This window comes from Chaetodon auriga, chromosome 12 (assembly GCF_051107435.1).
Source record: "Chaetodon auriga isolate fChaAug3 chromosome 12, fChaAug3.hap1, whole genome shotgun sequence".
NCBI classification, from domain to species: Eukaryota; Metazoa; Chordata; class Actinopteri; order Chaetodontiformes; family Chaetodontidae; genus Chaetodon; species Chaetodon auriga.
Genome location: NC_135085.1, coordinates 21,212,367 through 21,234,996, shown reverse-complemented (window position 1 = coordinate 21,234,996; position 22,630 = coordinate 21,212,367). Strand labels below are relative to the sequence as shown.

Sequence of the window (22,630 nt, the reverse complement as noted above, 5' to 3'; positions counted from 1 at the left end):
GGCCTCTGAATCATAGTTTGGGTGGGCAGGCTCAGGGTCTTTTGTGTATTTTGTATATTTGGAAGTTTTCTCTACAAACCGATAATAAAACTCCAGTAATTAGTCCAGTTTGTTACAACTTTATTAATGAACATGGCAACATTTCAAAAGTCAGTACAGTTGATTCAGAAAACAAAGTCCAATAGATTTGATAATACACACAGCACATGAAACCTTTTACCTCTAAGGCATGCTCCTTGTTTTGTCTTCTACACCCCCACGAACTCTGTGTTGAAACACCGAGCATCTCACGTGTACAGAGCCAACAGTCTCAAACAAACTCAACCCTTTAACTGCACAGAAAAGTGATTTTACACTGAAAACCCCAAATTTACTGCCAATAGAAGTGCATACGTCATTGAGAGAATGTTAGTTCCTGTCCTCATCCAACTTTCTAAAGCACATTCCTACTGACTAAAGGTTACTGATGAAGGCATTGAAGCGATAAACAACCATCAGACAACTCTAAATACACTATGGCATCATGGGTTACAGAAACAGGCAGTCCCAGCTGAAAAACATGTATCTGACCAACACTTTGCAATCACAGAAATTGAATTTCATTGCGTTGCTGTTTTACCTTATTACTGGAGCTCTTGAACGGTCTACGTTCAGCAGTGGGATTGACTCAAAGGATTCCTCCTTTTGGGGACAAACTACGACAGGGCCTGATTTCTATGACCTAAGCTTGCAGCATCCTCCAACACTGTGAGTGAGAAGTGAAGGCAGCAGCATTTCAATAGGAGATTTGCACTGCACTTCAGGGCAGATTCACACCACGACAGAGAAATTTGCAAGAAAAAAAAAATAATCATGTATTTCACCGTTTGTTTTTTTCTTTTTTTGACCTAACAGTTGGGCACATTGCTAACTTCTGTCAACAGGTTTGCATGGCATGCAGATTAAAGTACCAAAGGTGACTAAAGCATCGCTGTACGATCACTCAAAGACTTACCGGGGTGCAAAGATAAGACTAGCATCAAATATTAAATCACATACGACAATGACAGCATTTCCTCAGTGAGCCTATGCAACAACTGGTTCTGAATAGAGTCAAACTTCATGGAACAGATCACACAGCTCATAGTCATGCAGTTCATTCAAGACAGATCATCTTAAAGGCCTGTTCATACTTTTCTTTACGATTGGGCATGAATGCATTGAGGCAAGTTAAAGACACAGGTAAGCATTTCTTTGCATGGATATTGGTCATGTCACTGGACAAAAACACTGGTTTCCTTAGGTTTCGCTTACCTGTGTTATTGCAGCAGAACCTAAGGTGCAAGGTCTGGGACGACACTGCAAAGATCAGATATATTGCACTGTTTGCCATCAGTGAACAATGCAGTCAAAGATTTTTTTTTTTTGTATATATATCTTAAAATTAACAGCCTTTCACAAGAGTGCTCATTCAGAAATATGTCAATACTGAACTAGTCAGAAGCACTTCCACTACTAGCATTCCACATGCTCATATAGGACATTAAAGTAATAGCAGAAACCTAAGCATGCTACACTGGAGTTATGCAGTATGACTTTGTTTTTCTAAGCAATATGTTGCAATAAATGGCATTGAAAAACATAACAGTCTCAACTAGACAATGGCACTTAGCAGGTCAGGAGTTCAAAACGCAAAAAACCACATGGACAAACAGTTCCTGCCGACAGTGTAACAGAGTGCTGACATTCAAAGCCTCAGTTCAGAAATCCAACTGGCACTGAAATGCTACCTGCACCATCTACAGAGATTCAAGGTGTGAACGGGAAATGAGTCTCAAACATGTGGCTACAGGACTATTCCTCTCCTCACAACATTTCATACTTACCCAGAGACAAGGGGAAAATGGCAATATTTGACAAAAATACTACATGTTTTGCAGTTCATAAAGCATCAAAAAAAAAAGGCGGGTATCTCTCAAAGTCAGTCACAGGTTTGTACTTACAGTATAGGAGGGCTCAACTGATGGATGAAGACTGCTTAGCCACCCCCGACCCTACAACATCTACGTTCTTATCTTGGATAAACACTAACAGAATGGGCACAGCAAAAAGGATTTTTGCAATGTTTTTATATTAAAAAAACATTTTAAAAAAACAAATTTACACATTTGAGGCAGTTCGCAATTTCAAATGGGCAAGACAAACGTTTCAATGCATTTTTGGATACAGTGGCAATTTTACCTGACTGTCCTGGAAGAAGAACAGCACAAAAAAATAGATATATGTAACACTAAAAATATGCAACATTTCTTGCAACCACGTTTTCTGGGGAACATGTTAAGAAAGATACTTGCTTACCGCCTTTCTAAACTTGCCTGTGGAGGAGGAAGTGTCTATCAAGGGAAAATACAGTGCATACTACCTCAACAATGTCAGCACAATTTCAAACAAAAGAGCGCTACAGCAACGCAGTTAATGCATGAGTTACGGTACAGGAGATATCTGTCAACTTTCTGAGGACAAACATCCGTCTACGGCTAAAGTCAGGAAACAGAAGTGTCAAAAAAAAGTCTATCAACAAGGACGTTTGTTGGTCTGAACCGCTCAGGATCGCTGCACGCACATAATGTATTTAAGAGCCTTATAGACAGTTGGAGAGAGACAGGACAGCACAACTTTTGAGTCAACTTTTTTTGGACAATTAAACCCACACATGGCCTCGCATTTCAACCCCCCCCCCCCCCCTTTCCGTAAAACAAAAACATACAGAAATCCATCTCAACCCTTTTGGTTTAAAACCACCCCAACTTACCAACACAGGAGGTTTCAGTTTGTTTTATTGCAAAAACACAACAGGCAATAGCATTTTAAAACTGAGATGATTTACATGGTAATGTCTACAGTTTAATAAACATGACTTCTAACCACATTTAATGTAGATACAGGGCTGGAATGACCATATGTATAATTACCTCACTAAAAATAAAGCATTTACAAGAAAAAGGAAAACAAAAAAAAAAAAAAGAAAGAGGACGTGTTCGCCGGGTAATCTGCCATCTATGTGAAACACTTTGAAACCAAGGAAATTTAAGATCTTCATCAAGGCGTCTGCATCCAAACATTTAACAAAGGATTTTGTTTCGACAATGTAGCATTTACTTTATGTCCACTTCACATTACTGGCCCTGTGCAAAAAAAATACATAGAAGATACATTGCATGTTAACAGCAGAAACAGTGGACTCAGCTTCCCAAAATTAAAGTTTAAAACCTGCGTGGAGGAAAGTGTTTTGGTTAAGTTTGTGAAGCTGCTGCAGTCACTGGAACCCTGTAAACCCTGAGGACTGAAGGCGGTTAGAGCACAGAAGAATTGAGTATTCAGTGGATGTGGAGGGCAGATTCTAATCGGGGGTGTACCTGAGGGGCTTGTGGTGCTGCACCCATCGTCTGGGGGTTGGCTGTGCCGTAGTAAGCGGCCTGCTGGCGGTAGTACTCCGCCCAGGCGGCGCTGTAGTCTGGCTGGCCTCCGGGCTGGGAGGCTGCGGCCGCCGCTGTGGCCTGAGGGGCCGCTTGACCTGGAGGGTAAAACAGAGAACCCATCAGCATGACCAGTCGCTTCAGGTTATTACATCCATATTTAAATGCATTAAAGTCGTATAGTGTGACCAGTTAACCAGGAAGTGAAAAGCTGTTTCTCTTTTCACTGTAAGTAAGATCTTTACATGTACGCATCCCAACATATGAAGCAATAACAACAGCGTTTCAAGAGCCGTTTCTAAATCCAGAGTTTGTGAGAAGGGGAACGAACCCAGCACCACTTTCTCTGGGTGTCGGGTCAGAAACCTTCTGCCTTTGTGTCGGGCAGCTGGGGGAGCAGCTGCTCCACCACAGAAGGCTGCTAGAGGAGCGCAGCTGCCCTTCAACACTAAAAACATTCACCTCAGAGCTACACAGGAACACCACCACAACACTGTGCATCATCCATTTTATGGATGGTGTTCTTTATCAGGAAGGGAACTAAAAAAAAGGCCTCAGTGGGGAGTAAGATGTTCATTGAAATAAGTACGATCTCCTCATAAAGTCTGATTTCAAGAGTACCAACCTTGTTTCTTGTAATACTCCTCCCAGGCTTTCGTGTAGTCCTGAGGTTGTTGACTCTGTTGACCTGCAAAGACAAGGGAAAAAAGTGTCAATGCATCCGAGCGTTAGATGAAATCAGAAACAGATTCACAACGTTGACCCTACATGGCATCATTTAACTCTACACACATTCAGTAGCAGTAACACAGTCGTGGCACGTGGAAAACTCTGCCATCAGTGTTGATAAAACCCTAAGATAGTCTGGAAAATAAGCTACTCTAAGCTCATAAAAGGTGGTTCTGTGTCGACAGCTCAGTCCTGTAGACAGTCAAGTGTTGCAGTCTAAACAGCACAGGCGTCAAATGTCAAAGCAAGTGGATGCACAGTGAAAAAGCTCCACAGCAGGCCAGCAGTACTGACAAATACCCAGACCTGAAAAAGAAGCCGAATGAAGCCCTGTGGCTGTTTAGACTGGCTTGTGTTAATAGGTGTACACTGAAGCTACGATCATATACCCATTTTCTTGTAATATTCCTCCCAGGCCTTGGAGTAATCTGCCTGTCCACTCTGACCTGCAGCCTGTGGGTCACCTGTTAAAAAAAACGGTACTTGTAATTAGTGAATCATTCTCAGCAGTTTGTCCTCCACCTGCCTGGGTCGAGCTGTAAGCCTAGGAATGGTGGAGGAAAACTATCCTGTCCCTGGGGTTACACAAAAAAAAAGAAAAGGTGCTGTGTAAAAGCAAAGTCATTTAAAAGGTGAAACCAAACCAACTTCTCTCCTGTTAGCGACACCAGGAAGTCATGAGCACAGACGCTACTGAAGTAAACTACACTGCTCTACGCTCATCTAATTCCTGAAGCGCAGACACTTTGCTAACGAGAAACGCTTCAGTTACCTTGGCCGTTGGTTTGAGTCGTGCCGGGAGCGCCGCTTGTCGGGGTCATGGGAGCCTGCGGCTGCTGGCTGTACTGGGCATAGTAGGCTGCCCACGCTGCTGCGTTGGCGTCAGCTGCTGCTTTATCTGGACACAACAAATACATTTTTTTAACCAAACAAAGAGCAACATAAAAGCTATAAATATCCAGTTGCAGCTATCCATTATATAATGTGATGTGGGTCTGAGAGCATTGATGGAAAGGTCTGCTCGACCAGGGAGGACAATCATAAAAAGCTTTTTAATTTCTGGCAAATGTCAGCAGGCACTCACTTGGGTCGGGCTGTCCCTGTTGCCAGTGTGGGTAGCCATTGCCCCACCCCTGAGGCTGGTAAGGCGCAGGAGGACCACTGAAGAAAGAAAACAAAAAGCCATCAGCCTCCCACATCCTCTCCTGTATTCACATCATCACAAAGAGCTTGAAAGATGTGGCACTCACTGTGGTCCTGGAGGTCCCTGGTTGTACGGGCCAGGGTTGTACGGACCCATGGGAGCACCAGGAGGTCCGGGTGGTCCAGGAGGACCATGTGGGCCTGGACCTCCGTGTGGACCAGGGGGGCCGTGCGGGCCACCCATTGGAGTGACTGGTCCCTGAGAAGAAATACGTCCCAGTCAGTAAACGAGCTCAGAAGAGACAATTATCTGCATAATAATAAATCTCTGCGTATGCGCCTCACCCCAATTTTCTCCTCCACCAGCTGCCTGGCGTAGTCGATCTGTTGAGGGGAGCCGCGGACTGTGAACATCTTGATGTTGGGATCAGCGTTGGGGGGAGGATTCCTCTGCAGCTCGATCCTGGCTCCGGACTGCTGGCTGATGCCCTTGATTGTCTCACCACCTGAAGAGTTCATCAACAAACATTAACCACAAACACATTTACATCTATCAATTCATCAGGCTTTCTCCATTAGAGCCCACGAGGGGGTGTGGAGGACTTGCCTTTTCCAATGATGAGGCCGGTCTTCATGGTTGGGACAGTGAAGGTAAACTCCTGCAGGCCACCAGGGGGGCCCATGTTCCAGTTCCCCTGCCCACGACCACGGCCCCTGCCACCCCCGTGCCCCGGAGGCCCGCCGGCCTGGACGCTCCTCAACAGATCGGATATGATTTCTGCCGCGTGCTGAGCCTGGTCGGGGGGGCCCATGATCTGTGCTATCCTGTCTGGTGTGCTGCCATCGTCTGGAGGGAGAGAAGAGAAATTGAAGACTTTCCGGTGCTGCGATTAAACTGAACAAGTGGATCACACTCTTTAATTGACACGACTCTTTAAAATCTATGGTCTCTCTACAGAAGTCTCGGCTGTGTTCAGGTCTCAGATAAGTTTAGGGTTGGGGTTATACATCAGCTTTTCAGCGTGGTGCATGAGTTTTCATCACGGACCGTCCACAATTCTACCACATTTCTTTGTGGTTGCTTCTCAGTTCTTTTCAGAAATGTAAAATCTTAATCACTCACCTGGTTTGAACTGAATCCTGACGCCTGTGTCGTTCTGTATTTTCTTGATCATCTCTCCATTTCTGCCAATTACAATGCCTACTGCAAACCGGGGGACGGGGACCTGATTTAAAGCAAACAAAACCCAAAATTAAGGAGGAGGTTTAAACCCTTGTCTCCAAACTGAAAAAAGAAACAATGTCTTAATAACACTCACATCCAAGCTGTCGCCTCCTCCAAGCCGTGAGCCATACTCGCCCCGCTGCTCCCTGAAGCCTTGATCTCTGATCAGCTCCATCACCATCTCTTTGGCTTGCTGAAGAGAGAAGAAAAGTACATCTAATTACAGCACTTCTCCACTGGTCTCCATGGAGACAAATAATGAGGCATGTAAAAGGACGTCCTGGATTCACTCGACAAAGGGATGAAAGCAGAGACCGCTCACATACAATTAAACATAAAAAGGGACACCTCACTCTGCCAAAGCTTGTTCAATGTTCTAAGCATAACATCACAGAGTGACGACCCACCTGAACTTTAAATGGTTCTCCTGAAATGCGGAGTGGCTTGTCTGCACCTGTGTTCTGGGGTCCGTCCTGGATCATGACCATCTTCACTCCAGCTCTTTCCTGCAGGTCAACAGAAGAAGCAAACACACGCCATCAAAGGGTGTCTGTACCCAATGCGTGCCCTGCTTCAAACACAGTCCCTGTAGTCACTAGACCCACCCTGCTCCTCAAACACGAGCTGGACACTCACCTGAAGGCTTTTGATGGTCTCTCCTCCCTTCCCAATGACGAGTCCGGCTTTAGAGGCAGGGACCATAATCTCCTGGACAGTCATGCCGGGGCCGTCGTTGTGGTTGAACGCTGGAGCCGGACGCCCCTTCTCAACGATCTCTGTTAGTAGCCTCTTTGCAGTCCTGGTGAAAGAAAAATGGTCATCATACACACTCTGCTGGGTCATTTGCATGCTTCTAAAAGTAGCATGGCCACTGCAGGGGGGCATTAAATGGAATTTAATGGCTTTACTTACTGGATGGAATCTGGTGGTCCTGTTAATGTCACTGATCTATCTGGCATCCCTCCACTGTCTATAACAAACAAGGAGCAGTTAATGCAAACCCTACAGCAATAAACAAAACCACCATTTTGTGGAATGAGTGACAATCACAACAGCAGCAGGCAGCTCTCACCAGGTGCAATCTGTATTTTGCATCCAGATTCCTGTTGCAGCCGTGATATCTGTTCACCTCCTCGTCCGATTACTGGAAGAAAAACAGCGTGTTATCTCCAAATGTTCAATAACAACAACACTGAGATGATGCTTTTGCTGTCGGAAATAAAACTTACTGAATCCAACCATCCCATCTGGAACTTTGAATTCCTCTGATATTGACCTGAGAACAACAGGACAAATGAAGGTGAGCTTTGCAATTAAAGGCCAAAAGTAGAATACAAAAATACTTTTATTTAACTTGAGCATTTACCTTGGGGGGCCACCCATGCCTCCCATTGCTGAAAAGGCTGGAAAAAAAGACATTACAACTCATTAGAGGGGAAAAACAATTCACAGGTAATAGTCGCCCACACACCAAGTTTCCAATGCGTGTTAATTTTCAAAACTCTATCATGGGGCCACTTACCATCATTTGTAGCCACTTTCTTGGTCTCTGGTTGGTCTGTGACAACATGACATAATAACCAGCATAAGTATCTCTCAAACCTACCATCACAACAGTGTTCTTCAATCTGAAAAATGGCTTATCAACATCGCCTGAAATTTAAACAGTTAACGCAAAAGGTGTTGAAGTTATCCAACCACAGGAGCCCACACACACATACAGAGCTGGAATATGCTCTCTATTGCCAGCTTAAGGTGCACTTCACTGAACGCAGCCAAATTCAACAGTCCTGCAAGAAAGCCAATCTCCCTCAAGGTCGTTAAGTTTGTGTTTTAGTGTCGAAACTGCTGGAGGAGCTGACTGGCCTTCAGGGGCCTTTTGGAGGTTGTAGTTTGTGGTGTCGTTGACTGCACTGCTAGTTAAGTCAACACTTCTCTAACACTTCAAATAAAAACTGAACATTATCACCTTCAGGGCCTTTACTGCAGGATTGTTGTATTAGACTTCATTACTTGTACCTCAGTGTACTTAATAAACTGGAAACCCTGTGGATGATGATGCAATCTGCGATTAAATTGCAATAAGATACTTCACACTTCCTGTGTTACAAGTTAACAATGACTCAACCTGCCCATATTATATAATGGCTCTCAAAATCCTTTCCACCCACACATAGGTTTTATCAAATCTTGTGATCACATATTTAATAATTCCACAAATATTAATACACGTTCATTGCCAGGCATTGATTTGAAACAGCCATGAAAAAAATGAAAATATCATCCAACTCACTCTAAATACATGCAATAACTAACAAACAGTCTGCACAGCCTTAAGTCTAACACATTAATAACATGAAAATTAGCTGCTCACGTGGTTAGTAACGTGGTCATGTACACAATATTACGACTTGCTGGAGAAAATGTTTATTGTAATGACAATATGACTGTAGATTTAATTTAGCTACGATCATTACTTGGCAAATACTATTTAGTAGCTGCTACAACACACAGGCAAGCATTAACTATCAAGACTTGCATTGAATCGATTTGAGTCACTGACCGATATTCAGGTTAGGCATGGGAAAATACCCACCAGCGTCCTCCAGGGGCCTTTTCTGGCCTCCGTAGCCAAATTCGTTCGTGGGGGGTGCCGCAACGCCATCGCCGCCGATTTTTGCCGCAATCTGAAACAAAAAATAAGAAAGAAAACAACAATTCAGATGGTTTCTTTGCCTTTCGTGTTTGCTGCGTTTATGCAATCACGCTGGCTGCGGCCTGCGCTTCTGTCCGGAAGTCTGAACCAACAAAGGAAAGCGAATACTTCCACTTTGGATTAGTGGTTTTGATACTAATCCACACAACGCTTGGGTTAAATAATAAATAATATCATTGTCTAACGTAATCAGTAAACCCAGCAAAGATCGCTTCTGTTTTCACATCTATTTTTGCTTTTGCAGTTTGATGTAGCAAGTCATTATTCGTTAGCTTAGCGTAGCGTAGCCCGCCGTGATGCCGTGCGTAACGGCAAAACGCAGCGAAACTCGATTTTCGGTCCTGACTTCGAAATTGATCTTAAGCTAAATGAGACAATTGTCTTTGTACCTGTCGTGCTCGCTGTAGAGCGTCTTTAAAAGCATCGTTCATACCGCCACCGGCGTTAGAGGACGGGGGAGCCACGCTGCTGTAGTCAGCCATATCTGCTGCTCTTCTCCTCCTCAGCGCAACAAGATGGCGGGTTACATCCACAGGATGTGGACGGGGAACTCGCGGTCAAATGACATCTCGCGATAACTATCACGTACTTTTGTTTAATCTGATTCCACAGTCGCTGCTTGCCAGTGCTAATCTACATGTAATATGGAAAATTGGTTAGCTAAGTCTTTAGTTTTGTTTACTTTTGCTCTAATACATTTTCTCGCGTGTTTTCTCGAGTCTTGATGGGGTTAACAAAAGAACATCACATTTTAATCCACGATATTAACTCCATCCTAAATAAAAATCCTACATTTGTGCTTTAAGTAAGTGTATAGCGCTATTAGCCGCAAAATGTAGATAAAAGTAAAATCAGTCCTGCAGGAAGAATTGATCCTATCAGTTATTATTGGATTAGAATTTGAAAAGTTGTGTCTTTCATTGCAGTTTTTATACTTTAGTATCTATAGTGTTTTATGTTTATTTCAGTAATGAGTAATGCAAATTTCAAAATTAATTTCCCATAGTCCTCTGATGTTAGTTTTTTTTTCCAAACTTGGCTTAATCAATCAAGCCACTTTATGATAATTCATGTCTCACAGACATAAATAGAAAGTTCAGCCACTTATCTGTCGCTACCATGTTAGATGACATAGATAAGTTAACAACTGTCATAACACTTCCACATCCAATACCTTTAAACACTCAAATATTTACATACCTGTTGTGTAAGACACATTTAGTTCAGGTCATTATAAAGAAACTCATAACATGTTAATAATAAATGGAAAAGAAGATGCCTGTCATTAAATAACATTTTATTGTACAGCTCACATTTCAACACATGTCCTCATTTACAGAGCCCATTATTACACCAGGTCACATTTTAAAGTTCAAGTCAAGTCCATGCATCAGCATTTAGCGAGGTGTATTTAAAAACTACATGTCTTGTGCTCCTAGTCGGTGGTAAACCTTAAAGCAACAAATGTACTGAAGGTTGAATCACATGATCATTCATGTCTAGCTGACATAAATTGCACTTTCAGCCATTTTTTAAGGACCCCACTCATTACTGGACACTTGATAAACACATATAGTTCACAGCTTTTAGGTTGTGTTCCTGGTCAAATCCCTGAAAAAAACATTTTTTAAAGCAACAGTTCACCACAGAAAGAAAGCAACCTCTTGCTCCATTCAAGGCTCTGTTGAAGAAAACAAGTTTTCAAATTTTCTTGTTAAGGTGTAGTTTATCAGCGCACAGGGAATAGCCCTGACGAAGCTGGCTCCCATTCCATTATAATAACCTCTAATTCCATGTCTGTCATATATCCCTATAAGTCCTTGTAATACGCCTGAAGCTGGACGTGAATCTGAGCTGAAAGCTGGAAAACAAGACAAATGACGAGTTAAACGACTCAGATTGTCTCAAATCTCCTAAATGATGTGTCGCAGAAAAAGCCAGGGTTTACCTTGAGCTTGCTGCTGGGTCCTGATCACCGCCAGTGGGTAACTGGTCATTTGTCCGGAAGCAAAGGCCACAAAACTGAAGAAAAACAGTTTGGAGTCGCTGTTGTAGGCCGGATCACTCTTTGCCCAGTTCATGATTGACTGCAATAAGAAGCAAAAGGTTAAAGAGAGCATCTTTCAGACGAACATGTATCTGATCTCTGAGTGTTGTTCTGTCTCACCTGATGAACTGCACACTCCACACCTGCGTAGGGGATCATGCAGAGGATGCTCGGCTTGAATCCTCTGTAAAAGGAGGACACTGACTCGTGTCTGTAAATTGATTGGGCACATGCCACAACACCGTGGTAGGTTCCAGCTTGCTGCAGGTTCAACCTCACCTTCAGCACCTGAGGGGGAGACAAGAGGAGATCATCTCAATTACTCAGACTAGGACAAACTGATATTTCATATTTTTAATAATCTATACTTCAATAATGTTCAGATGCTGTGACAAAACACAGGACAGGACAGAAATGTGAAAGCACTCAGACCTGCCACTGATCTCTGATACCTCTAAAGGGTAGAAGGCAGCGTGAGCAACAGCACCAGACACACAACCCAAGCCAAAACGCTGCTGCACCGTCAGGGTCTCCTGCGTTCTGTTTTGGGTGTACGCCTTCATCTGGACAAAGCAGAGAAGCTCTGAGTGTGCTTGAAAATTGGAAATAGGAGACTGGTGCATCAATTATTCACATTAGAGAGTCACACCTGGGCGTAGATGAGACACTGTAGCGTTGACTGCGGTGTTCCTTTCAGCACATTGACGGCGTTGCCTTGCCACATCGACCGCAGACCACCTGCCCTCAACTCCTGAAAGCCTTGGGAGAAGGCCTTGGATCCATGAACCTGCAGAGCGCACAGAAAATACTCTCATGTGAATCACTTTCATAGGCAAAAACAGTTTATACATTACATACAATATCATATACAATTAGTGATATTGTGCTATATTTATATAGCACCTTAAATGGGGAGAACATGGAGGAGACCCCAACAAGAGCAGCAGAGGAGGATCCCTCCCCTCCTAAGTGCATCTTTGAGCTTCGGTTATTGTGTTAAAGACACTTTATGTGAGTGTTCAGATCGAGAAGGTGCTCTGTTAGAACAGCTGAAACAGCTGAAAGGCAGGAATACAGTAATCACAGAAAACCTGCACAAGCTTCATGTCCAGTGTGAGCAGCTCTGGATTCTGTGCAAATGTCTTACAACAAACTGTTTGAAAAGAGAGTGAAATATTATTCTCACAGTTCAGCCGCTGCCATGCACACCTGGAGGTGTTTTCTTAGGTGTCTGTATCTAATTTACTGCTCCATTGACGACCATCCAAAAAAAAAACAAGTGTCGCAAGTAACACATTCTTGGGTATTTTGTTTGGGATCAGACATTCATAAATTTATCAAATCATGTAGAAATAAATAAATCCACCCATGCATTTCACTCATAAAGTAGCACCTGGTGGCGGAGCTGACCTGAAGCTGGGTCTTGAGGCGGTCAATGGGGGCCGTCACACTTCGGGATACAGCATCTGCCAGCCCTGCAGCAAGAACAAACGTCCTCCACACACCAAAGCCAGACGCCTCCTCGGGGAACTCGATGGGCATTGCCCGGCTCTCGCCCACATCAAAAACCTACAAACGGACGAAATGAGCAATTATATTTATCATCCTTTAATCGGCATGTTGTTACTCATGCTTAAGTGGACGGTGCATGCATCATAGTTTGTGCACACCCCTGCTTTATCTCACCAGACTGTGTTTCCACGAGGACACCAGCTCCCCGATGTTGTCCACAGGGTTGAGGATGACATGGTGCAGGAATTCACCCCAGTCCACTGTCATGGAGCTGTCCTTGTCCATCCTGGTGGCCACAGAAAGGACGGCCACAACACAGACTCAGTGCTTTGTTGGTTTGTTTCATCGCTAACTGTAATGAAGAATCTTAATGACCAGCTGCGTATTTTGCCATCAAAATGTGTCTAAAGCATCACTTTACAAAAAGGTGCTGTAAATCATGCTGGTAATATATTGTTGATCAGTAATAAGTGACTGATTGGTGACTGAGCCGTAATAAGACAGATGGTGAGTCCTAAATGACAGAGCTTTTTGGCTGTGTAGCATTCATTTATTCCTTTGCACCTGCAGGCTTAATGTTAGGTGAAAACCTTCATTAATAAAGGCTGGTGGAGACCTGCTGAGCCACAACTTATTTACCTGCATTATTGATCCGTAAGCATGAATGACCATTTATAATATAATCTGTGATCATGTGTCAGCCCATTACAGCGTAAGTATGCCTTATTGTACAGTGATGCCAGAATCTTTACGGTATAACACGTGTTTAGAAAGCAGTGACATGATGAACTTATGAACTATGCACCAGTATGTTTTAATCCCATAACTACAAATGGTTTTTATATTTCACATGAGGGAATGCTTGTTAAAATACAACAACAAATCCATGAGGTAGTGGGCGAAAAGATCTTACATTTGAATTATTTTTTTTGCATTCGGCTTTGATATGACCACTCCTAACTCCTTAAACAAACAAATGATGTCCTCCTGGTCAATCACTCCTGATCAGAGAAGAAATGCACAGAATTACAAACAGATACTGCTCTTCCAGTTATACTCTGCAGAGTGTCAAGAGATGTCTGTACTTAACATTTCTGGCAAGTGATACTGGAAACTCAATGAGTGCAAGGGTCACAGTCTGCAGTACTGTGCGGCGTATTGTGACTGTGTACCATAAACACACCATACCTGCCCTGCCTATCTGACCTTGAAAATACAATTTATTGTTAAAGAATTAACATTTATGATCATTAAGAAAAGAATATACCCAAGTAGGACTACTTATCTTGTACATGAGTAGCAAAAAAGAACAAAACAGGAGGTGCAATGCTTCAAAAACAAATTCAATAATCAACACATATTGTATGTATTCAACAAGGCTACTTTGCATTACAGCGTTTTCTTATGTCTCCTTGAATGAATGTGCAACATTTTTCAAGAGATAAAGCTCTGAGCACTCACCACATTTGTTCTTGTCAAGGTCATAAAAGTGAATTTTCCATTTCCTCTCTCTGTCCGTCATGTAGCTGAGGAACTCTTGATAATCCAACAGGCCATCTTTGTCTTTGTCATAAGAATCAATGATATTCTAGGAGAAAGCATAGCAGGTTTGTGGTGACCAGCACTTGAATTTATTAATTAAATAATAGCCTGGCACATACAGTACATGCTGTTCATAATAGTAATGATAATAATAAAGCCTGTGAAGAATACCTGGACCTTGCCATCCGCTGAGAGGATCCCATGCTTCCTCATTTCGTTGTGCAGCTCCGCCACAGATATGAATCCATCCTGGTTTTGGTCCAGTTTAGCAAATAAGCCACGAAACTGATCCATGGTTCGTTTAGAGACAAATCAGCCCGAAAAATGATGATATGAATAAAGCAGTCAGCCTCATCGGCTCCGTTTAAAGTGAGTAACAATGCATTGATAATAATCAGATGATTGACCTGCAGCCCTGCTCTGACGCTGACTCATGGGCAGAGCTCGGTGCCAAAGCGATGAGCGCTTCTTACATACAGCAAAGGGAAAAGATTTTCTCTGAGGTACAGCAGGTGGCGCTGTGGCTGCGAGGGAGCCGGCGGCTCATCATCATCCTCGCTCATCACTGTGCCCCCCCCCCACCCTCCACCCCATGGAGCCGTTGACAGAGTACTCAGACATTGTAAGAATACAATAATAATTACATAAACGTGTAAATATGCTGAAACTGAGCAATCAATAGGGTTTGATGTGTTGAGATGGATACAATGAGGCTGATCTGGATACACACACACACACACACACACACACACACACACACGCACACACACACACACGCATGCATGCATAAATTTCTGTGAAGTACAAAAAGCCTTCATTGGTCAATGGTTTGCTGTGTATGAATCTACAATTAACTGCTGTCATTTGTTTAGTTTAGTTGTCATATGATATTGGATGTATATATTTTTAATTTCTTAAAAACACACTTTAACATAAAGGTGAGACTCGTGAAGTATATTTAACATATTTCACCTGTGCCAGGTTCATGCAGGCTCATCAAATACTCAAATACATGTGAAATTCCTCATGGAACTATTATAAATACACTCAATAAATAGAAATACTATTGTAAATGCATTCATGTTGCTCTTACATTAGCTAACTGGGATTTAAATAAATAAATATTGTTTATGGGGTTTATTATGTTAACTGTCACTACAGCTGCTGCTATTAGACAATAAAAGTTCAGCAATAATTAAACATTAAATGCACGCATAATCCGGCCATGAGCATGATTTTGAAGCCCACTCTAATAAATATCACCCAGCTATTAGGAGCTGCCTTTCCTTTAAGTACATTAATTTATTTCTTTTCCCCTGTACTCCATCCTGACACACACCGGGGCTCCAACACCGGAACCAGATCTGCCTCTTGTGCTGAACTTGACGCTGTGGATGCAGGAGAGGGAGCTATTTAAAGAGGCTCATCCAGAGACGGACACATAGCACAAGGTCCACGGCGTTGACTAACCGCCTCTAAATGGTTTTCATCCCTCAGCGCGTCTCAGTCTGTGGCCTCAACCCGTCCGTTCGTCCAGACTGAGGCCGCTTCTCTGCTCCGACAGCCAGCCGCCGACCAGACCCGCTCCAGCCTGCCAGCTCCTCTCCAACGGCTTGTCTGCTTTCCAGGCCGATTCTATCATCCGTATTCGGGGACACGTGAAAAAAAGATGGGTAAAGATTATTATAAAACGTTGGGCATCTCTAAAGGAGCCACAGAGGAGGACATAAAGAAAGCTTACAGAAAACAAGCGCTGAAATGGCACCCGGACAAAAACAAGTCTGCAGCCGCCGAGGAGAAATTTAAGGAAATCGCCGAAGCTTATGAAGTCCTCAGTGATCCGAAGAAAAGAGAGGTTTATGACCAGTATGGAGAGGAAGGTAATGTGTTTCTGTCATTTTTGCCGCGGGTGGCGGCTCTTATTTCACCCTCAGCATACCGCTATAACCCGTTATAAAGCCTGGATGGATGTACAGCACAGCTGGCTTTAATTCAAGTCCCTCACTGCACCCAGCAGGCCCACAAAACAGCTGTTCAGCACATTATAGGTCCACAGCTCTGTGCATTTTATTCTAAGAAATGGTCATTAAACTGTATGTGCAGTCATAAGATGTTGTGTTGTAAGAGGGAGAAAAGGCTTGTCACCATTTCTGCCACAGATTTTCTCAAGAACGTGGCTGCTGTGAAAGAAAAAGAATAGCATTTGATCATGTCTGAGTCTGGGTCGTACCTACAGTGTTGTGTTTTATCAGAAAGGTTGAATTTTCAGTCCAGATGGCAGAAGCTTCGGGTGCAGATGGTTATAGGTGGGAAGCATGTTGCATGAGGAAGGGAGACAGACCACAGATCACACATCCATGTATCAAAAACTGGATGGCATATTGTGCTTTTCATGAATTTGTCTTGTTTTTGTCACCTAATGTCAAAGCTGACATTCTGAACATCTTCAGAAATGCCTCTGTTAGTGAAACAGGGTGTTTTTTCACCAGTAAAGCATGCAAATGTGTGCTAGAAGTACCACAAAATGAATATACATATGTATGATATGGCTCATTTAAAGGCTCACTTGAGCCATTCTACAGTCTGTGTATCAATGTGTGTTTTACTAATGACACACAATTTCTTTAACCTTGCCATTGGAAAAACCTGAGGAAATAATCTGCTGTAATATCTCAAATTGGAAAATCTTGAGTTTGTATAGTGTCCGAATTTGTCCACCAAAGACAAAGAAGTTCCTGACTGTCCTTTAAAAGGTTCCATCATTTGATCCACTTTTGTACTGTAGAGTATAAATACCAATACGAATAATTCAACTCAAGGTGTTGATGACCAATATACAGGTTCAGTAGTTTTTGCCGTGTATATGGTACTTTGTGATTGGAGTCATTTTTATGAAAGGCAATGTGATGCTGAGGATCACTATAATGCTAAAAACTGAGGCAGCAGGCTGTTGTGACTGAATTAAGACAAAACACCAAATTTTTAAAATGTCATTACAAATGTCAGGTAGACAGGCTCCAACCAATGATTATTTCAAAACTGATTAATCTGCTGCTAATTTTCTCAATATATTGGTCAACCATTGGTGGCTGATTGAAAAATACTCATCAGGTGACGTCTTCACGTGCCTTGTTTCGTCCAATCAACACTCAAACCCCAAACATGTTCAGTTCACGACAATGTCAAGACGAGGAAAAGTCTTCTCACTCTTGAGAAGCTTTAACCTTCTAATGTTTGATGTTTCTGCTTGAAAAGTAACACAATGACTCCAGTTTCAAAACAGTTCTGTCAAATGACTAATCGATTAATCAGCTAATGGATGGCAGCTGTAAAAATCAGTATTTAACGTGGATTGATCACTTCATGGATGATACATGATGTGTGGATTGTGTCGTGCATCACTGTTGTCGAGACAGGCGTCACTTATGACATGTGGCAGCTCTCCCACTGCTGAGTGTCAACGTTAAAGTGACTGATGAATCATTTCTGTTGCCCATCAGGTCTCAAGGGAGGAAATGGGCCCACTGGGGATGGACAAGGCAGCACCTTCACCTACACCTTCCATGGGGACCCCCACGCCACCTTCGCCACCTTCTTCGGGGGTTCGAACCCCTTCGAGATCTTCTTTGGCCGTAAAGCCAACGGCCGAGACGACGAGGACATGGAGGTGGACGGAAACGATCCCTTCGGCTCCTTCACCAGCTTCAACCTGAATGGATTCCCTCGGGACGGGCACATCGGGCCCGGAGGGCAGCAGCGCCGGAAGCAGGACCCGGCAATCATCCACGAACTGAGGGTCTCCCTGGAGGAGGTCTTCCACGGCTGCACCAAGAGGATGAAAATCTCTCGCAAAAGGCTAAACCCAGATGGCAGGACCATGCGCGCCGAGGACAAGATTCTCACTATCGAGATCAAGCGGGGCTGGAAAGAGGGAACCAAGATCACGTTCCCGAGGGAGGGAGACGAGTCGCCCAACACCATCCCTGCCGACATTGTTTTCGTCATCAAGGACAAGCCACACCCTCACTTTAGACGGGAGGGCTCAAACATTGTGTATCCTGTGCGCGTGAGCTTACGACAGGTGAGGCGTTTTCTATTTCGGCACCCACTTTGACTGAGAGCAGTATTAATAGAGTCTGATAGATGGATTAGTCACACAGAGGGGAGTCAGAGCAAGCTCACATTTAGAGTGCTGATGCTCCAAAAACCCTGGTCACAATCAATAAGCTGTAGGTAGTCTGCCTCAACAGGACGGACATACTGAATGAGCATAGTACTGGACTACACACACGCACTTTGGCTGCGCACTTATGTAATCCAGATCATCAACATTGAGAAATCGGAGCTGTATCACGGGGAGGGCAGAGAGGCGACACCCGCCCACGTACCGCGAGTGCAAGATGTACTTATATGGTTCCTCCTACTCTCAGAGATAGAGCTCACGGCTTCATCTCATCTTTGAAATCAACCGAAATCAAATAGCCAGATAATTGGAAAAAGTAAATATAATCAATGAGCATCAAAGTTCATCCACGTGGTAGCAGCAGTCTGATAATTAATCTTAACTCATGCACCACTGGACCACTAGTTTTTTCCAGAACTTTCCACTGAACCTCACAGCGCATCCAGCATTCACGGCGATCTTTGAATAGAGAGACCACCTGTTATCACCTGATGACAGCTGAGCCACGTCCACGACAGCTGAGCAAACTCTGTCCACTGACCAAGACCGTTGAAAGCTCCAGAAAAGATATTCAATGGACCTTAACTTCTGACTCTTTCCAGAAAGGAGTATTGTTTGCTCAGTCTTCAAATGTCCATGGTCCTGTGCTTGTACCACAAACACAGAGATGGATTGGGCTCAGTTCCAATCAGAAACCTGCCAAACATGTTTGGATTAATGTTACAGTATGCCCGATTCAAGGTTAACTGTCCACCAAGTGGCGCAAACCTCCAGGGTATTTATATCTGCAGAACTGTAGATATTTAGAAGGTGGTTTGGTGCATCAGTTGAGGAATTGCAAGAATCAGAGGAACTTGCACACCGTCTGGAAGAGCTGCTCTGAAATACCAGCCAATATCAGCTTATCGCAGATGTTGAAGTATAAATTAGCTACAAAAGGAGCTGCAATACAAAGACGTGTCTGAAGCATTTAAACTGTCTTAAGATTCTTAAAATGTTTATGTTCGATATCAGCTGATTTCCAGATGTCAGGAAGCAGATCTGCCAGGAGTTCAGCTGCATCATGTTAGCTGTTCCTGTGAACAAATAACAAATTAGTTCACTTTTGCTCCATGTAATGCCAAACAATGGATGATAGTCAGCTGCTGTGAATATCAGTTTATTTTATCTGTGAACTTCCATTCATTTGTTATATGGTGCAGCATGCTGACATCATCCTTACGAATGTCACGGAATTCACTTTAACCACATTACTCAGCCCCAGTTTACACATGTACAAATTTAATGGGAGCTGATGCACAGATTCATGGGTTATTTTCTCCCACAGCAGATCCTGTGTGGGCTGCTGCTCTCCTGATTCTCACTCTTCCACATTTCTGTCTTTTCAGTCGCTGTGCGGATGCTCGGTTACCGTGTCAACGATAGACGGGAAGACGTGCAACATGAAGATCACCGATGTCATCAAGCCCGGCATGAGAAAGACTGTTGCCGGGCAGGGTCTCCCCTTCCCCAAAAACCCAGAGCAGAGAGGAGATCTGGTGGTGGAGTTTGACGTCAACTTTCCTGAGACGCTGCCGGGCAACGCCAAGGACGTCCTGAAACGGCATTTACCTACCTAGGATGAAGGACCGGGGAGATAATGGCATGACAGGGCTCAGCCTCGCTACCAAACACACACAAACACACACACACGCGCACACACACACACACACAAGGACAGTTGTGACAGTTCACAGATGGACCTCCTACTGAAGAACGTGCAATTTCTATTTTTGAGCTATGTGGTGTTTTTATAAATACCGTGCATGCCAAGTTGATTGAAGTGCAGGTGAAAGACTGTCTGGGTTGTTGATATCTGAACGTTACACATTTTATGTACGTGGCTCTTTGCCACAATCACTTTATCTTTTTGTTAGTTGGAAATATTTGGTCGTGAAGGAGTTCACAGTTGCCAAGAAAACCCCAGCGATCCTGGGAAAAACTGCAGTGCCAAACGTTTTCTCGCTCTAATTTAGATTCAGCAGGCTTCATCGCTGACATGTTTCAACCCGTCGCTCATGTTTCTGTGGTCATGACGAGATAGAAGCTCTGTTCAGAGGCTGGCTTAACATTTGTGTACAGGTTATATAAGACGACAGTGGTTGAATGAACTCACCTGGATCATCATGTGTGCATTTTAGAAGCTGACATGTGAAGAACTTGAATTTTAAAATAAATATTTCCACATGAAGTGATCTCGAGCTGTTTCAGTTATGGGGAGGCATTTGATGAATCCTCCTCCTCAATAATCACTTTGAAACCGTTAATGCTGCTCAGGCCTATTTATAGCCAGTTAACAGTCTGCATAGCAATATGACACAAATTTCTCCAGTTCCCTGCAGCGCCAGACAAAGTCTCATGTTTCCACAGTCACATTTTGTTGTTTTTAAAGCTTCTACAGATTCCTGATGTGCAAAGATCAACATTAAAAATACACTGACTGAATTTAATGCTTGCTAATGGCAAAACTATGACTGTGTAAATATAGCTGTCTGGTCTCAGCTGCTGGCTATCAGCTGCCAACACTGAGGCCGTTATACTTTCCCACCAGGGGACGCCACATCACTCATCATGGCTCAGGGGCCCACGGAGGCGGGGTCCGTGTCAGACAGAGAGGGCCACTTGGGCTGCTGACATTAGTGCTCATTAGTTTTTAAGTTCAGAGCAGGGACAGTGGCATTTAAGTGGCATGTGTGAGCTGTTATTACATGGCAGTAACATGCATTTGTTAGCATCTGTTAGCATCTATCTACCTGTCTATCTATCTAGCTCTGTATGTTGTTTTAAAACAAATGTCAGCTTATTGGCTAGCCAAAATAGATGAAGGCCTCTGGAAGCACAAATTGATCGTGTTGCGAGCACAGATGTGTATAAATCGCATGTGTTAGAGATTTGTGCAAATGATGAGTCACTATTATCCAGGGAGGGTGGAGAGTAAACACACCTGCTCCTTCTCAGTGTGTGAGTTTGTCAGCCTAATGTGAATCTTCAAGGGATTCCACTAAAATAGAGCAGACAGTAGTTTGTAAGGAAAAAAGTCATTAATACATTTCAAATCACAGCTGACTTATGTTTACGGTACTTTACCTTTGACTGAATATCACAGCTCACTGCACCTTTCTGTCATTTTATTGACATTGCCGTCTTTCATCAGTGATTATATACAGCGATAGCATTCTTCACCATATAGAAGTGTGTCGTTTTAAAAAGAATAAGAAGTCTTTATGCTGTCTAAGGCTACATTACACATCTTGGAAGTCCTTTTCTCCAAAGCCTGTATCTCACACTGGTTCTGGTTCAAGTAAAGGGGGACTGGAAATACAACTATATTAGTACTATTATGATTTCCCATTTTCTCTAGAAAATCAGATGTTGTTTAAAGGGGAACTCCACAGATTTTACACTTCAAAGTCTCTTGTTTTAAAAAATTGCCTCAAGTGATATCACTTGAGTCGGTTCCAGCTGAAGACTGCGAGTTTGAAGAAAAAAAACAACAACACTGAACTAACTTCTGTAGCCTGCTCCTCATTTCTGCTCCAGGCTACATCCGCTACTATTGGCATAACACACCCGAACCTCCAACCAGACTGCCAGAGGTAAAGCATTCTGGGTAATGTAGGCAGCCGGTTTTTACCAGGAAGAAGAATGCATGGAATTAAAAAAAACAATATATCTGATTCTGCTGCATTGATTAATTTTTTGTCTTTTAACTTTTCATTGTGAGTCTGATGATGTTATGTTATACAATGCTAAATTCTCTCTCTGTGATGGAACCAAGGACCTCCATGGGTCCCTGAATGCTGTCAAAGGGACCCCCAATAATAGTCAGCATCTGAAAATTCAGCATAACTTGAAGGGGATAATCCCATTTAGATAATACACATTTATCTCTCAGCCTATCCACAGGTCAGATGTCCTAACCGTCATTTAGAAATCACTTTTTACAAGCTACTTACTTACTACTTTTTGGATGCTGACTCAACTTTTTTCTGTCCATCTCTTAAAAAGGGAAGCACCAAAGGGCTCATTTGCAAAAATA

At 43.2% G+C, this 22,630-nt stretch overlaps 3 protein-coding genes across 9 annotated transcripts; 1 reads left to right on the top strand and 2 right to left on the bottom strand.

Moving 5' to 3' along the window:
* Positions 1-103: 103 nt before the first annotated feature.
* Positions 104-9,802, bottom strand: fubp1 (far upstream element (FUSE) binding protein 1). Of its 7 annotated transcripts, none has more exons than XM_076744442.1 (20): positions 9,658-9,802; positions 9,116-9,239; positions 8,075-8,110; positions 7,919-7,955; positions 7,782-7,828; positions 7,625-7,696; positions 7,465-7,522; positions 7,189-7,351; positions 6,960-7,058; positions 6,647-6,745; positions 6,451-6,553; positions 5,935-6,174; positions 5,673-5,833; positions 5,435-5,586; positions 5,269-5,345; positions 4,957-5,082; positions 4,574-4,648; positions 4,081-4,143; positions 3,396-3,553; positions 104-3,164 (listed from the first exon to the last, which is right to left on the bottom strand). In XM_076744442.1, exons 1-20 carry the CDS (start codon positions 9,748-9,750, stop codon positions 3,156-3,158), a joined length of 1,992 nt encoding a protein of 663 aa, XP_076600557.1. In that variant the 5' UTR covers positions 9,751-9,802; the 3' UTR covers positions 104-3,155. The 7 variants fall into 7 exon arrangements, with proteins under 7 accessions (XP_076600557.1, XP_076600559.1, XP_076600563.1 ...); XM_076744444.1 differs by having other exon boundaries at positions 9,149-9,239; positions 9,658-9,793; XM_076744448.1 differs by lacking the exon at positions 4,574-4,648 and having other exon boundaries at positions 9,149-9,239.
* A 743-nt stretch (positions 9,803-10,545) lies between these two features.
* On the bottom strand, positions 10,546-14,802 carry slc25a24l (solute carrier family 25 member 24, like). The gene is made up of 10 exons (XM_076745270.1): positions 14,541-14,802; positions 14,289-14,415; positions 13,741-13,828; positions 13,002-13,113; positions 12,726-12,884; positions 11,965-12,102; positions 11,768-11,878; positions 11,436-11,603; positions 11,217-11,355; positions 10,546-11,129 (listed from the first exon to the last, which is right to left on the bottom strand). The coding sequence occupies exons 1-10, from the start codon at positions 14,661-14,663 to the stop codon at positions 10,942-10,944; spliced, it is 1,353 nt and encodes a 450-aa protein (XP_076601385.1). The 5' UTR covers positions 14,664-14,802; the 3' UTR covers positions 10,546-10,941.
* Positions 14,803-15,994: 1,192 nt separating this feature from the next.
* On the top strand, positions 15,995-20,782 carry dnajb4 (DnaJ heat shock protein family (Hsp40) member B4). Its single transcript, XM_076745765.1, has 3 exons — positions 15,995-16,249; positions 17,870-18,450; positions 19,941-20,782. The coding sequence occupies exons 1-3, from the start codon at positions 16,039-16,041 to the stop codon at positions 20,169-20,171; spliced, it is 1,023 nt and encodes a 340-aa protein (XP_076601880.1). The 5' UTR covers positions 15,995-16,038; the 3' UTR covers positions 20,172-20,782.
* Positions 20,783-22,630: the final 1,848 nt, after the last annotated feature.

What these genes read in the sequence shown, in the direction of transcription:
- fubp1 (XM_076744441.1), bottom strand. Translation starts at nt 9,750, where the DNA reads ATGGCTGACTACAGCAGCGTGGCTCCCCCGTCCTCTAACGCCGGTGGC. An exon ending in CAGGATTCAGTTCAAACCAG is followed by an intron (nt 6,175 to 6,450) that starts GTGAGTGATTAA and finishes CTCTCCCTCCAG; the next exon opens with ACGATGGCAGCACACCAGAC. An exon ending in TGGTGGAGGAGAAAATTGGG is followed by an intron (nt 5,587 to 5,672) that starts GTGAGGCGCATA and finishes ATTTCTTCTCAG; the next exon opens with GGACCAGTCACTCCAATGGG.
- slc25a24l (XM_076745270.1), bottom strand. Translation starts at nt 14,663, where the DNA reads ATGGATCAGTTTCGTGGCTTATTTGCTAAACTGGACCAAAACCAGGAT. An exon ending in AGTGTCTCATCTACGCCCAG is followed by an intron (nt 11,879 to 11,964) that starts GTGTGACTCTCT and finishes TGCTTTGTCCAG; the next exon opens with ATGAAGGCGTACACCCAAAA. An exon ending in TGGAGTGTGCAGTTCATCAG is followed by an intron (nt 11,356 to 11,435) that starts GTGAGACAGAAC and finishes TTCTTATTGCAG; the next exon opens with TCAATCATGAACTGGGCAAA.
- dnajb4 (XM_076745765.1), top strand. Translation starts at nt 16,039, where the DNA reads ATGGGTAAAGATTATTATAAAACGTTGGGCATCTCTAAAGGAGCCACA. An exon ending in TGACCAGTATGGAGAGGAAG is followed by an intron (nt 16,250 to 17,869) that starts GTAATGTGTTTC and finishes GTTGCCCATCAG; the next exon opens with GTCTCAAGGGAGGAAATGGG. An exon ending in TGCGCGTGAGCTTACGACAG is followed by an intron (nt 18,451 to 19,940) that starts GTGAGGCGTTTT and finishes CTGTCTTTTCAG; the next exon opens with TCGCTGTGCGGATGCTCGGT.